The 12,586-nt window shown below is 53.1% G+C and overlaps 2 protein-coding genes across 4 annotated transcripts in view; one reads left to right on the forward strand and one right to left on the reverse strand.

Moving 5' to 3' along the window:
- The window catches only part of SCLY (selenocysteine lyase), a 5,685-nt gene extending 764 nt beyond the window's left edge, over positions 1 to 4,921 (forward strand). Inside the window, exons 2-14 of one of the 3 annotated variants that reach the window (XM_057385926.1) lie at positions 117 to 211; positions 283 to 395; positions 483 to 583; positions 719 to 875; positions 1,168 to 1,295; positions 1,403 to 1,567; positions 1,921 to 2,027; positions 2,347 to 2,383; positions 2,714 to 2,797; positions 2,949 to 3,051; positions 3,230 to 3,305; positions 3,955 to 4,145; positions 4,673 to 4,805. In XM_057385926.1, coding sequence (XP_057241909.1) covers positions 162 to 211; positions 283 to 395; positions 483 to 583; positions 719 to 875; positions 1,168 to 1,295; positions 1,403 to 1,567; positions 1,921 to 2,027; positions 2,347 to 2,383; positions 2,714 to 2,797; positions 2,949 to 3,051; positions 3,230 to 3,305; positions 3,955 to 4,145; positions 4,673 to 4,737 — 1,377 coding nt within the window. In that variant the 5' untranslated portion in view covers positions 117 to 161 and the 3' untranslated portion in view covers positions 4,738 to 4,805. Of the gene's footprint in view, positions 1 to 16; positions 212 to 282; positions 396 to 482; positions 584 to 718; positions 876 to 1,167; positions 1,296 to 1,402; positions 1,568 to 1,920; positions 2,028 to 2,346; positions 2,384 to 2,713; positions 2,798 to 2,948; positions 3,052 to 3,229; positions 3,306 to 3,954; positions 4,146 to 4,672 lie in introns of those variants that run through there. The other 2 variants (XM_057385925.1, XM_057385927.1) reach the window with 2 other exon arrangements.
- A 430-nt stretch (positions 4,922 to 5,351) lies between these two features.
- On the reverse strand, positions 5,352 to 12,321 carry SLC35G2 (solute carrier family 35 member G2). Its single transcript, XM_057385924.1, has 2 exons — positions 11,843 to 12,321; positions 5,352 to 7,222 (listed from the first exon to the last, which is right to left on the reverse strand). The coding sequence occupies exons 1-2, from the start codon at positions 12,292 to 12,294 to the stop codon at positions 5,974 to 5,976; spliced, it is 1,701 nt and encodes a 566-aa protein (XP_057241907.1). The 5' UTR covers positions 12,295 to 12,321; the 3' UTR covers positions 5,352 to 5,973.
- Positions 12,322 to 12,586: the final 265 nt, after the last annotated feature.

Here is a 12,586-nt window from a genome sequence, read left to right on the forward strand (position 1 = left end):
TGATTGGTGGGCTGTGGCTGTGGGGCAGGCAGGAGGGTAATGGGTGGGTGTGATGCTGCAGGCAGGACAGGTGCCCGGTGGTGTCTCGTGGGCAGTTACGTGTCTGTAATCCACAGTGCCAGGCTGGTGACAACAGGGGGACAGTGCCAGTGACAGCAGCGATGGGCACAGGGATGGAGCTGGCAGCGGCACAGTGTGACTCATCGGAGGGGTGAGGTCCTGCCCTGCCCCGTGCTCGCCCGAGTGCCCCCCAGTACCCCTCACCTGTCCGTGCTCCTCCAGGAGGGTCTACCTGGACCACAACGCCACCACCCCGCTGGCCCCTGAGGTGGCCCAGGCCGTATGGGATGCCATGTGCCAGGCCTGGGGGAACCCCAGCAGCTCTCACCCCACAGGTAGGGTCTGGGATGGGCCATGTTGGCTCCCTGAGCTGGCCCTGTGGTGATTGGGACCCGCGGGAGCTGCTGCCTCTGGTCCTGCAGGCAAGAAGGCAAAGGAGCTCATCGGCTGTGCGCGGGAGAGCTTGGCGAGGATGCTGGGAGGTCGGCCCGAGGACATCATCTTCACCTCGGGGGGCACGGAGGTAGGACCGGGGGTACCCCCTTCCCAGGAATCCCTGCCCCCACCCCCTCTCCAGCAAGCAGCAATGAGGAGGGTGGGGATGAAGGGCACTGTGCTCCCTCTGAGCCTCCATTTCCCCTCTCCTTTCTTCCTTCAGGCGAACAACATGGTGATCCACACTGCCTGCAGGCACTTCCATGAGAACCAGCGTGGGACAGGGGACAACCGGGGCACACCACACATCGTGACATCAAGCGTGGAGCATGACTCCATCCGCCTGCCGCTGGAGCAGCTGGGGAGGGAGGGCCTGGCAGGTGAGTGGCACAGGCACAGATGGAGTTTGCAAGGGGGACTTAYCTCTGCTGGTGTATTTGTGAAGGAGAGCAGGATCCTGCTTGCTCTTTGATGTTCCACTTTCTCYCCCTGGAGAAGGGCACTGTTTTCCCCGGTGGTGCCCACAGTGCCCCAGTCTGGATATGTTGCTTCCCTTCTTTGTGCCTGTGCTCCCACTGCACACACACTCCTGCTCTGCCCAGCGGGGTGTGGGCAGCCACAGGCACTCTCAGCCTTCCCAGCCAACCTCATGGCTTGTCTTCTGGCCTGCAGAAGCCACCTTTGTGCCTGTGTCCCCACTGAGTGGGCAGGCAGAGGTGGATGATGTCCTGGCTGCTGTCCGGCCGAACACCTGCCTTGTYTCCCTCATGTTGGCCAATAACGAGACCGGGATTATCATGGTGAGTGTGGGCAACGAGGGGGACAGGGCAGGGACACTGTCTTGAAGAGGGGGTGACAAGGGTCACCAGAAGGTGCCTGGGATGCAGCCCCTCATCCGTGCTGCCAGCCTGTCGCAGAGCTGAGCCAGCGCATCCGTGCCCTCAACCAACGCAGAACAGCAGAAGGGCTGCCCAGAATCCTGGTGCACACAGATGCAGCACAGATGATTGGCAAGGGCCGTGTGGACGTGCGGGAGCTGGGTGTGGACTACCTGACCATCGTGGGACACAAGGTATCTGTGTCTGTGTGTCTGCTCTTGTGTGTGTGACCCTGCTCTGGTGGCCCAGCCACCGGTCACCCTGTGTGACATCTCTGCTGGGGTGACAGGGGGTCTTTGGGTGCCCCACATCTTGGCACCTCACGGTGGCCCAAGTTCTCCTGCTGGGTGGTGCTCTACAGACAGGCTTCGCTCCTGTGGAACCTGTCTGGGGTGGGGGGCAGGAAACTGAGGATGGGGAGCAGCTCTGCAGCAGCCTGTGCCTGTGAGACGAGCAGGGGCCAGCACTGGAGGGCATTCAGATTTGGACAGGAGGACAGGAAGCGCTGTCAGCGCTGTCAGTGTCCCCTGCCATGGCTGTCCCACAGTTCCATGGCCCGCGGATTGGAGCGCTGTATGCCCATGGCCCTGGCACCACTGCCCCGCTGCATCCCATGCTCTTTGGAGGGGGACAGGAGAGGAATTTCCGGCCAGGGTAAGGGGGCAGGTGGTTACCTGAAKAGCTGGGCCTCTGGCTGGTGGCCAAACCACATGGGCTGCCTTGTCCGAGCTGAGCAGGCAGCTGTGTCACCTGCCAGCCTGGGGCTGAGCAGCCCAGCACAGCAGGGAAATGGATCCATGTAYGGAAACTCCCTGGTGCTTGCGCTTTTGCAAAGTTGGAACCTCAGGGTGCAACTGCCTCCTTCTCAACCACCTCAAGAGAGGTGTCCAGGACCCCCTGCCAGCAGTGAGGGGTCCCATGAGGCAATGGCCTGGTCTGTCAAAATAGCTCACTGGTCCGTGTTCCCTTCCAGCACTGAGAACACCCCGATGATTGCCGGCCTTGGCCAGGTCAGTCAGGATGGTCAGGGTGAGTCATGCAGACCCAGCCACTTGTGCTCCCTGGTCATCAGAGGGAATAAACTCAGGATGCAGGAGGGAGGGTGAGCTGGGAAAGGTGGTGGGGCTTTCCAGTGCCAGTTGCAGGAGGTGCTTCAGGGTGCTTGCTGTGGGTTTGCATCCCTGGCAATCACACAGCTCACATGGCACAGAGCACTGACGGGGGACACAGGAGACCTGGCACTGCAGAGGCTGTTCAGGCTGGGCTCATGTCCCGGGGACCAGGCACAGAGACGTRTCTGAGAGTCCCTGCTGGAGCCCATCTGGGTGTTCTCTCCTCAGGCTGCAGAGTTAGTGAGCACAAACTGGGAGGCCTACGAGGCTCATATGCAGGATGTCCGGGATTACCTGGAGGCCAGGCTGGAGGTGAGCACATCTGGTCCCTTCTCAGGGCCTCAGGCTGCTGGGTGTGAGGCCTGAAGCAGYGTGGATATGTCCCTGTGGCCCTGCCCACCACTTCATGAGGACAGAGCAGCTCGGGAACCTGGAGAGGTTCACAGTGCTCTGATTTCTCTAGGCCTCCTTTGGAAAGCAGAGGATTCACTTCAACAGTCACTTTAAGGGCTCYAAGCGACTCTGCAACACCTGTAACTTCTCCATCCTGGGCCCAGGCCTTCAAGGTAGCTCTTATCCCACTGCTGTCCCGTGATGGTCATGCAGAGCCAAGCACCTGCCCCTCACTGCACCTGTGGCTGAGACTGGCGGGTGCTCGGCATGGCTCAGGGAGGTGAGGCAGGAGTGGCCCCTGGAGAGAGCCTTGGCACTGGGAGAGCTGTGCTTGTGTTGCTTGTGCTGCAGGACGAAGGGTGCTGGCCCACTGCAAGGTGCTCCTCGCCAGTGTCGGGGCTGCGTGCCACTCTGAGAAGGGGGATCGGTGAGCAGACAGCTTCTCCAGCTCCTGGGTGTCTTCCCAGAGGACAGTRGGTGGGAGGGAGGGAAACAGGACTGGGAGAGGGATGGTGGGTGGCTTGGGCAGCATCACTTGGAACAAAGACAGTTACAGAGCTTTCCAGAGGGGCTGAAGGGCTGTGAAGGAGATTATTGCAGGACCCACAGCTGGAATGCTTGACTGCTGCTTGGAAGGACTTTGTCCTTCCCAGCCTTGGTGATCYAGCTGAGCTTGGAAGCACTTTTGAACTCCTGGCACTACCAGAAGAGAGCCTGCCTTGTGTCTGTGTGTGCCTGATGCACCTGCTCCAGCCCAGCTTGGGTCTCCAGAGGGCTCCTGTAGGGCATGTGGGGGCAGCGAGTGCTTTTGGCCTGGTCTAGAGCAGTGCCCTGTGGGCATGGCATAGCTGCCAGCCCATGGGGACACGGAATACATTCTCCCTKGAGGAGACCGATTCCCCATAGGCCAACAAGCCCAGTGGCATTGGGTGCCCTTGGCAAGCAAGCAGGGGCCTGTGGGGGGGACAGATTTACCTGGAGTCCATGTGCAGTGTGCTTCCTGCTGTGGCACAGTGACACAGCCTGCCGATGTGGGGGGCTTCCAGGCCAGCCTCTCACCCCTGGCTGTGCTGCAGGCCCTCCCCAGTGCTGCTGAGCTGCGGGATCCCCCCGGAGGTGGCACAGAACGCGCTCCGGCTGAGCGTGGGGCGCAGCACGGCGCGGGCAGACGTGGACAGGGCTGTGCAGGACCTCATGCAGGCTGTGGAGCAGCTGGAGCGGGACCAGGCCCCAGAGACCCTGGAATCACTCCCTGGACACCACACAGGTTCTCAGGGTGGATCTGTGGGTGTGAGCTGCTGGTGCCAGCCTGGGCTCAGAGTTCTGGGTGGCAGGGGGAGGTTCTGAGAAGGGGCCTTGGCTGCTTTGGGGCTGGGGCAGCTCRAGGGCTTACCCAGGACTCAGCCCCCCTGCACAGTGGAGACTTCTGGGGAGTGCTGCTGTCCAGCACCCCTCGCTTGCCAGACGTACCCAGCTGGGTGCCTGCACGTGCCCGTGTTGGCACAGCTGAGTCTCAGAGCTCGAGATCCTGCAGAGGGACAGACATGGAAGCCATGGCAGGAGGAGCCTCGTGCCCTGATYGCTTCCCACAAAGGAAGCTTTCCCGCTACCTGAGCAGCCAGAGGAAGGAAGGCCATCTGCCCTAGGGGGAAATGAGGAGCTGATAGAAGCACAGCACGATTCTCTGCTGGGAACAGCTCTGCCCTAAGCTGCCAAAGGGATTTTTGGCTGGGCAGAACTTTCCCAGTATCGCATTGCTTTACCTGCTCCCTTTTTCTCATGTCCTTCTTACAGCAGGCAGAGCTTCCATTGCCAACTCCACCTGCTCCTCAAGGAAACAGGTGTCGGGACAGCTGTGACTGTGCCAGAACGTGAGGGAACCCTGCGTGGCCTGCGTGGTCCCTGGCATCACCGACACAGGGGGACACAAGTGTCACATGGATCAGGAGCCTTGCCAGCTAGGCTGGCTGATGTCAGGGAACTTGGTCTCCCTGGGTGTTCATAGGAATAAAAAGCAATTGCTGCTTCTTTTCCCAAGTAAAATGTATTTTGTGTGGGGGARCCTGGACTGTTTGGGGCCATCCAAGTGATGCCTTTTACCTCAGAAAACACACACATCCTAGAACACAGGCAAGCAGAGTGGGAGGTGCCGGCAGGGCCTGGTTGGCACAGAGCCCATGGACACACATGCTGGCCTTTCTCTTTTCTGCCAGGAATACTATTTAGACCCATAAAATCCTGGGGCTCTTTGCAAATCTGATGTCTCACTGGAGAGTRGGGACTCAGGCACACTGACTGGCAGTCACTGACCCTGCCAAGCTGGACAGTGTTCCCACACTGCTCAGACCTTCATCTCAAATGCAATTTCTCCTTGTTTTTTCCCTACCTTGCATAACAGTCAAGACTTCATAGAAGAAATGATTCCATAGAAAGGATTTTGGTCTGCTTCTGGGCTAGATCTTTAATCTGTCACAGACCTTACAGTTCTTGGGGATCTTTCACAGCTGTGGCACAACTGGAGATTCAGCTTTTGGGATATCTTTTCCCCCAGAGGACATCTGGGCTTCCTGCATTGTTTCAGACAGAAATTCAACCACAAAGCACAAAAAGCTTTACTCACTTCTTCTTTGTAAGCACAGGAAATGCAAGATTTAGCCACAGAAATTTAGCATTGCTCTGTTTAGAATATAACAGCCAAAGCTTAAGAAGCGTTACAGAGGTTATGAGAATTCGGGTTGATCGTTTGCATTGTTTTGCTGCTCAGTTTTCTCGTACCACAGTGCATGAATGAGAGTCACTCCTGAGTCCCTCTGTATTGCTTTATCCAGGGAAGGGGAGGAAGAGCTTGGCCCATGTTTCTTTGGGCCAGGCTGTGCTGSCTGTGCACTGTGTGTGCTACTCTTTTGGGTATGACAAAATGTCAGTGGTTGTGTGCAGCAGAACAAATCCACCCAGCACGGGAGCCTGGAAATACCAACATGGGTGTATCAGCTKTGAGGTGAAATCGCAGAGAGAGGCCTGGCCACTACACTCAGATATAGGAACTGAAAGGAATCACATGGTCACAGCCAGAATCAGACATTCAAAACCGACATTCATTTAATGGATGAATCCACAATCTCCTGATAATCTTGCCTTTTTAAATCCTTCCAGGAAAGTTTATAACAGGCAAGGAAAAAAACACTCACCAAAATAAGCACTGCCCCGACCAGATCACAAGTGCCCGGGAAGATGCGCAGCACAAGGAGCTGCAGGACCATGGCAATGACAATCTCCAGGTGCTGCACAGTGCTCACCASAGCGGGGTGGAACTTGCCCAGGGCGTGGTACACCCCCAGGAAGGCTGCAGTGGAGCACAGGCAGATAGCAAGRAGGTAGCTCCAGGTTTCCCCGTCCAGTGGGATGATTGGCTCTTGGAGCAGGAACATGGTGGACACKCCGCACACTGTTCCCATCCAGCTGAAGGTGAACAGTGCTGTCCACATGCTGATGTTGTCTTTGATGGACCTGTAGATTATCATGGAGAGRGCAGTGGTCAGGCCAGCCATGACGGTCATGGTATAACCAAAAGCTTCCTTCCAGGTGTTCAGCAAAGAGTTCTCCTCAACAATGTTGGGGATCATGACCAGACAAACCCCAAACACGCTGCCAATGACAGTGACGATGTCTATGTAAGCCATTCCTTCATCTATGAGYAAAAAAGCCAGAATGGCACTGAACACTGTGGTGGTGGCCCTCCACATGATGGTCCCATTGCTGGGGGGCACTATGGAGAAAGAGGTGTAGGCACAGGTGATGGAGATGACRTTGCAGACCCCGTAGAGGAACAGCCGGAGCCGGTAGCCTTTGGGGCCAAAGGGAGGCTCATGGTGGTAGCACACAGCAGTGATGGACAACACCTGCAGGACCGAGCAGATGAAAATCAGCTCCAGGGATGGCACTTTGGAACGGTCAGAAATYAATCTGGTGATCAGAGCCACGCATCCGTGAGCCACGGCAGAGCCAAAAAGGACCGCCCATGTTTTCCTGGACTGCAGTACATTTCCTTCAGGAAAATGCTGGGACTGTCCGACTTCATCAGGTTTTGGCAGTTGTGCTGGCTTGGTGTCTATTGTACCAAAATAAGTCCTTTGTCTCTTTTTCCCATCATTCAGTAGTCTTCTCTTAGGATTATCTTCCACAAATACTCCAGTATCTTCATTAASATCCTCATATCCCTCTTCTCCTGGCTGGGGATAATGAGATGTGTACTTCACTGTTACTGTGTTGGGATGAATTTTCACTTGCTTTTTTACTGGGTATTTTTGGGAAGATGTATCCATTTCCTTAAAGAAATGTCCTGGTCTTAAGAANGATGTATCCATTTCCTTAAAGAAATGTCCTGGTCAAAAAAAAAAAAAAAAAAAAAAAAAAAAAAAAAAAAAAAAAAAAAGATACACTTAAAGATACACTTATATAATGGTGGCAGATTCATTAGGATGTAAATGCAGTTAGTGCTTACAAGCTATTGGTATTAACCAAGTCCAAGCACTAACTAGTAGACTGTTCTTGATTTTGCTCTAATTTTCCACTGAATTACTGCTAAATACCTTTGATGGCTGGGCCATTTGCATCCTCTTAAAAGCCAACCATACCTCTTCACTTTAGCAATTAAGTTTTGAAAACAATATATTTTGTCACTATGTATGGTATGCATAATGAATTCTAATATATTCTTATTCTAATAAGAAAGTTCTCTTGCTAAGCGTTTTACCCTGTAATTATGCATTCTTATTAATGGCTTGCCARTGTTACAAGATTACAGGAGAAATTTGGCTGGAGGAGATGACAGAGAACATCACAGGGAAATAGGGAGCACCTCCAGGGAAGTCGGCAGAGTTTGCATATGGATAACAACACATCTKTGAACACCACTCTTCTGTCTCCTCGTGAAGGTCCATTCCCCACTACACAAACTGTGCCTGCGATTTCTGCGGGGGKGTCACTTTAATTCAGGCAGGGGACTTCACTGAAAATGACTGTTTTCACACCATCTGGGCAGAGCCCTTCAAAGTGAGGGGGTAGCAGGAGTAATGAAACATTCCCTGCCTTCTCTTCAGCCCAGCAAATAAATCTGTGCAGACTTCACCTGTGACTGAGAAATTCGATCCCAAGGCAGAGGGGGAAAACACCTCTTCATCATCTACATCTTCGATGTGGTGTCTAGACAGAAACAGCAGCTGCTTTTTGGTACCAGCAGAGAAGGTTACAGCCATCTCGACACGGAAAGTAAAACCCAAAGGAGGCTCAAAGCCCGAATCACTTTCGTTGGAGAGAATGCAATTAGTGGCATCTTGTCAAAACCACTCCCCAGACATCTCCCAGAATTATTGAGGGATCCGATCCAAAGAACAAGGGGTGGTTTGTGAGCGTAAGGTCCCTACAGCTCGTCAACAAGGGAATCCATCCACCCTCGGTGCCTGCTGTGCTGCCCCAAGGGCTGCAGAGGACAGGGATCCCGGGAGGGGCCATCCTCCCCATTCCCGGGAGATCCYTGCCCCGGGAGCCGAGCCCCGGCTGCAGCAGCAGCGTGGCCTCTGCGGTGGCACCGAGGGATGGCTACGGACACTCCTTGYACCCAGAGAGGAGCGGAGCGTTCCTGAGGGCCCTGGCGGTGCAAGACAACAGCTGCTGGACAATGGGCTGGACAGCAGCACAGCGGATTGTCAGGAGCACACAGGTCCAAAGGSAATGGTGAAGTGTGGGCAGTGGCTCCTCACACAAACACCAAAAACACCGCGGCCAGGCTCAGCCTTGGCATCCTCTGTGTCTGTGATGTGTGGCAGCCAAACACTGCCTGTGTCGCTGGCAAATATAATTTACATGACAATGGGCCAGTCTGCCTTTTTCCTCACAGGCTGAGCGTTCATGAACCCACTGCTACACCCCAGCTGGGATGTAGCCTGCTCCCTCGTGCTGATGGACGGGCGTGCGGACACGGGTGGGCACAGTCCCAGCTCCGGAGGAAGCAGCAGCAGCAAAYTGGAGCTGCACCATTACCGGGCTCAGGACCCTCTCGAGTCCCCCCGTCTCTCAGGAAGCCTCGCTCGGCGCTGCTCACGTTCTCCTGCTGCCGACCCAGCACCCCCTGCATGGTGGAGAGCATTCCAGGGTGTCCATGGGCCACTTCCCGGGCGAGGAACTTGAGAACGAGCAGCGGAACAGCAGGGAGAGTTAACAGAGCTGGCTATCAGCTGTGCTAGCGGGCACTTCAAACARCCCATCAAACATTTACCAACACCCGCCACAAATCTGCCCCAGGCTCGCTTGCTACCYTCCCTTTTTCTTCAGTTAAATTGCTCATTTCAGAATCTTTCAACATACAAATGCAAACTGCAGCGAGGGAGCCCAGGAAGGGGGTGATTTTCACCTGCACAGCTTTTCCTACCTAGCATTTTCATTGTCTTACAATCCAGAGTTTTGCCTTCCAGCCTTAAAAACATTAAGACCTTCTTGCATTAAGGCACAACATATTGGATCATGAATTAAATAAGTGGGAGGAAAAGAAAAGATAGACAACAGGAATTATTATTAGAGTGACAGGAGACCACTGGGTAAACTCAGTCATTTCGTTAAGAAACAGCTGAGTAAATGCTGCAATTGTTCCTGAAAACAAAACCAAAATAGCTCATTTGCTACCATGTGCATAGAACGATAACTTTCGTGCTTCTTGCCTTAAAAGTGCATTTCTTTCAACAAGCAGTTGCAAATTGAACAAAACAGTTGCAAATGTAGCACTTGGACCTGTGCAATGAATTCACGGATCTCTCTGGAAGAGAACAATAGATGGTGAGCAGCTCAAAATGGCTGTTCTGCACAGAGCTGCTCCCTCAGGACTGCTCAGCTGGGAACCAGAACAGTTGGGAGTTTGGAAAGTGGAATGGCAAACATTTGTGAAAGGCAGGAGATGGGAAGGAACAAAGAACAAAATAAATAAATAAAAAGAGTGCTTAACCCAAAATGTCATGTTCCCAACTAAATATTGAGTGTGTGACARATGTGATCCCAACTCTCCCACAGTACATTTACTTGTAGTATTTGGTGACCTTGCTTTTCTTAACCTGTGAGATTTTCCATGGAGACTGAGATTAGGGCATATCCCAGATCCATATGTGTGTCCCTGACACAAATTTAAAATAGACAGAAATCAGCACAGCCTATACAAATATTTTGCTACTTCTCTTTCTGCCCGTGTCTTTCGTGGAGACGACATGAAGGTTTTTTATTTTTGAATCATATCTGGAAATTTAACATGGCTTATWTGCATTTTCTGTTAAAAACACAACTTGAATTTGAATCAAGTCTAATACAAGGCTCAAGATGAAGCACTATGCAAAATTCTCATTTTATATARCAAAACAAACATTGCCAATTCACCCTGGGACACCCATTTACATTACCAGCTCATTTAAGACTGCAAAGTGTGCACCCTGTTTTCCCTTGGGGGAGCAAATAATCRCTGTAGATTCAATAAATGGCAGAGATCATTAATAAAATACAAACCATGATTTCTTTTAAAAGAAAAAAAAATCCCAAACACTGCCCTCCCTTCCTCTCTCAAACACTACAAGWGTTGTTAGCCAGATAGAAATAAATGATTGCCTGGCCCCTGACTGCTGGCAGTGGGAGCCTGAGCGCTTGGTGTGCCTGGAGGAATGAAGGCTTTGAGGTCTCTTTATCCTAACCACTCATTCTCAATAAACTCACAGAAAAACGCACTCATCCTCTACCAGATGGTTAAAATCAGGCTACTGAGTTGTTACTGTGGAAGACTCACAGCCATGGATATGGCATCGGGAATAGGTCAGCTTTCCCTGTGCTCTGGCCCACGGGAGGGAATGCTCCTTTGCCTCTTCGGGAAAGGATTTGGGAAAATCCCCCAATCCTGATCAGATCAGGCTGGGATTACCAGAGGGCTGTGAGCAGTCTCCACAGGGTAACTACAGAATGACAATTTTCCCTCAATATCAGATGTAGGAAAGACCCACCCATCCCTGGAAACCCGTGGAACTGAACTTGTTCCATCTTCACTAAGCACTTGTGTGCACTGACCTCACATCACAAGTGTTTTTCTTCTGATTCCTTATCAGGTACAGGAATATCTCTTAAATTCCCGTTTCACCATCATTAAACCACCTGGAGATGCGTACRTACTTCATATTTCAGGCAACTGCACATGCCTAGAGATCTACACTCATGTGAGGTACACTTCATCTTTTTAGCCAGATTGATATAAATCAAATTTATTAAAAATACATGCAAAGAAACTCAAGTCTTTATTAAAATTTAATTAATAGCAAAAAGTATTTAAGAAAATGAAAGAGCAATTACATGAAAGGAATTTTTAGCACTTAAGCACAAGAGCAGACATTATATACAAACCAAAAAAACAGTGTATTCAAATTGAGTTATGTCCAGCAACACTGCCTAAAGAAAGAGGCAGTACAACCTTGACTGAATACAAATACAAACCCTACACTAAAGTCCCTCGCGTTGTCAGTACATTCCTGATAATACTCTGCTACCYCAAAAATGACCTCAGTGTGTGCTACCTCATTGAAGCCACATYTGATGGGATTATGATACCTTTAATTCCCCTTGCTTTCTCTGTTCTTTTGCCGAATAAGGGTTCCATTTGTGGCCGTTTACCATGAAAAAATACTATTTTCTAATTTCTCCATTCATACTTGTTGCCATGCTGCAGCTCCTACCACTGCAGGGGCAGCACTTGCATGAAGTGATTTTGGGAGAAGCGCCACTTTTCCTGCAAACTTCCCATTTCAAAACCCCTTAACTGAACAAACACCTTCAGATCGTAATTCCAGGCATGGGAAGAACAGAGAATACAACAATGAAATACAGTCCCCCATAGCACAGGAAAACATAGCTCGGCTAGATGTAATAAAGCTTTAAGAGATACATTACAATRGGGTGAAGCACCAGACTGCCCTTCTGGTCCACGACAGGAGATGACAGGTCGAGATTAGAGGTACCTCACTCACTGCTTTGGATCCTCTCCCAATAACCTGCAAGCCCCTGGCAGCCAGCGGAGCGTGCGGGATGTGCAGAAGGGGACAGCCGCCTGCAAAGAGACCGAGCTCGGGAGCGCTGCGAGGAGGGTGGCACCGGTCGCGATGGCAACTATCGCCGACAAGAGGGCACCCCTCAGAGGACGCGGGGCGTCTCCACGGGAACTGCCGGCAGCGGCTCCAGCGAAGCCGCTCCGAATCAAGAGCGGGCGAGGGGCGGCGACGGCCCAAGCTCGGTCCCCGCCGGGACTCGCCCGCGCCCCCGCACCGGCCCCTGACATTACCGATGACGCAACCCCGCCCGGCGCCACCGCCTCTGGCCGCACCCTCCGCGCCCGCCCCCGCCATGGCGGGGAGCGCCCGCCCCGCTCGGYCCCGGACATCACTGTCACTGCCGCTGCCGTCGCCCCGGCCCTCGCCCCTGCTCTGTGGCGACAGTCACAACCCCCTTCCCTCGCCGGTGTCCCTGTCCCCGCCGCCTCACGAGACCCGGGCCCCCGCCCCCGCTCTGTCGCGACAGTCGCCCTCCCGGGCGGTGTCCATGGGYGCGCGGCGCACGCGCGGCCGTTTCCGCGCGAAAGACGTTTTCCCGCGTGCCGCGCGCGCCGGGGCGGGATCGCCGCTCGTTCCCGCCCCTTCC

The sequence above is a fragment of the Malurus melanocephalus genome, unplaced genomic scaffold (genome assembly GCF_030028575.1).
Source record: "Malurus melanocephalus ecotype Western Australia unplaced genomic scaffold, MMel_1.1 scaffold_889, whole genome shotgun sequence".
NCBI classification, from domain to species: Eukaryota; Metazoa; Chordata; class Aves; order Passeriformes; family Maluridae; genus Malurus; species Malurus melanocephalus.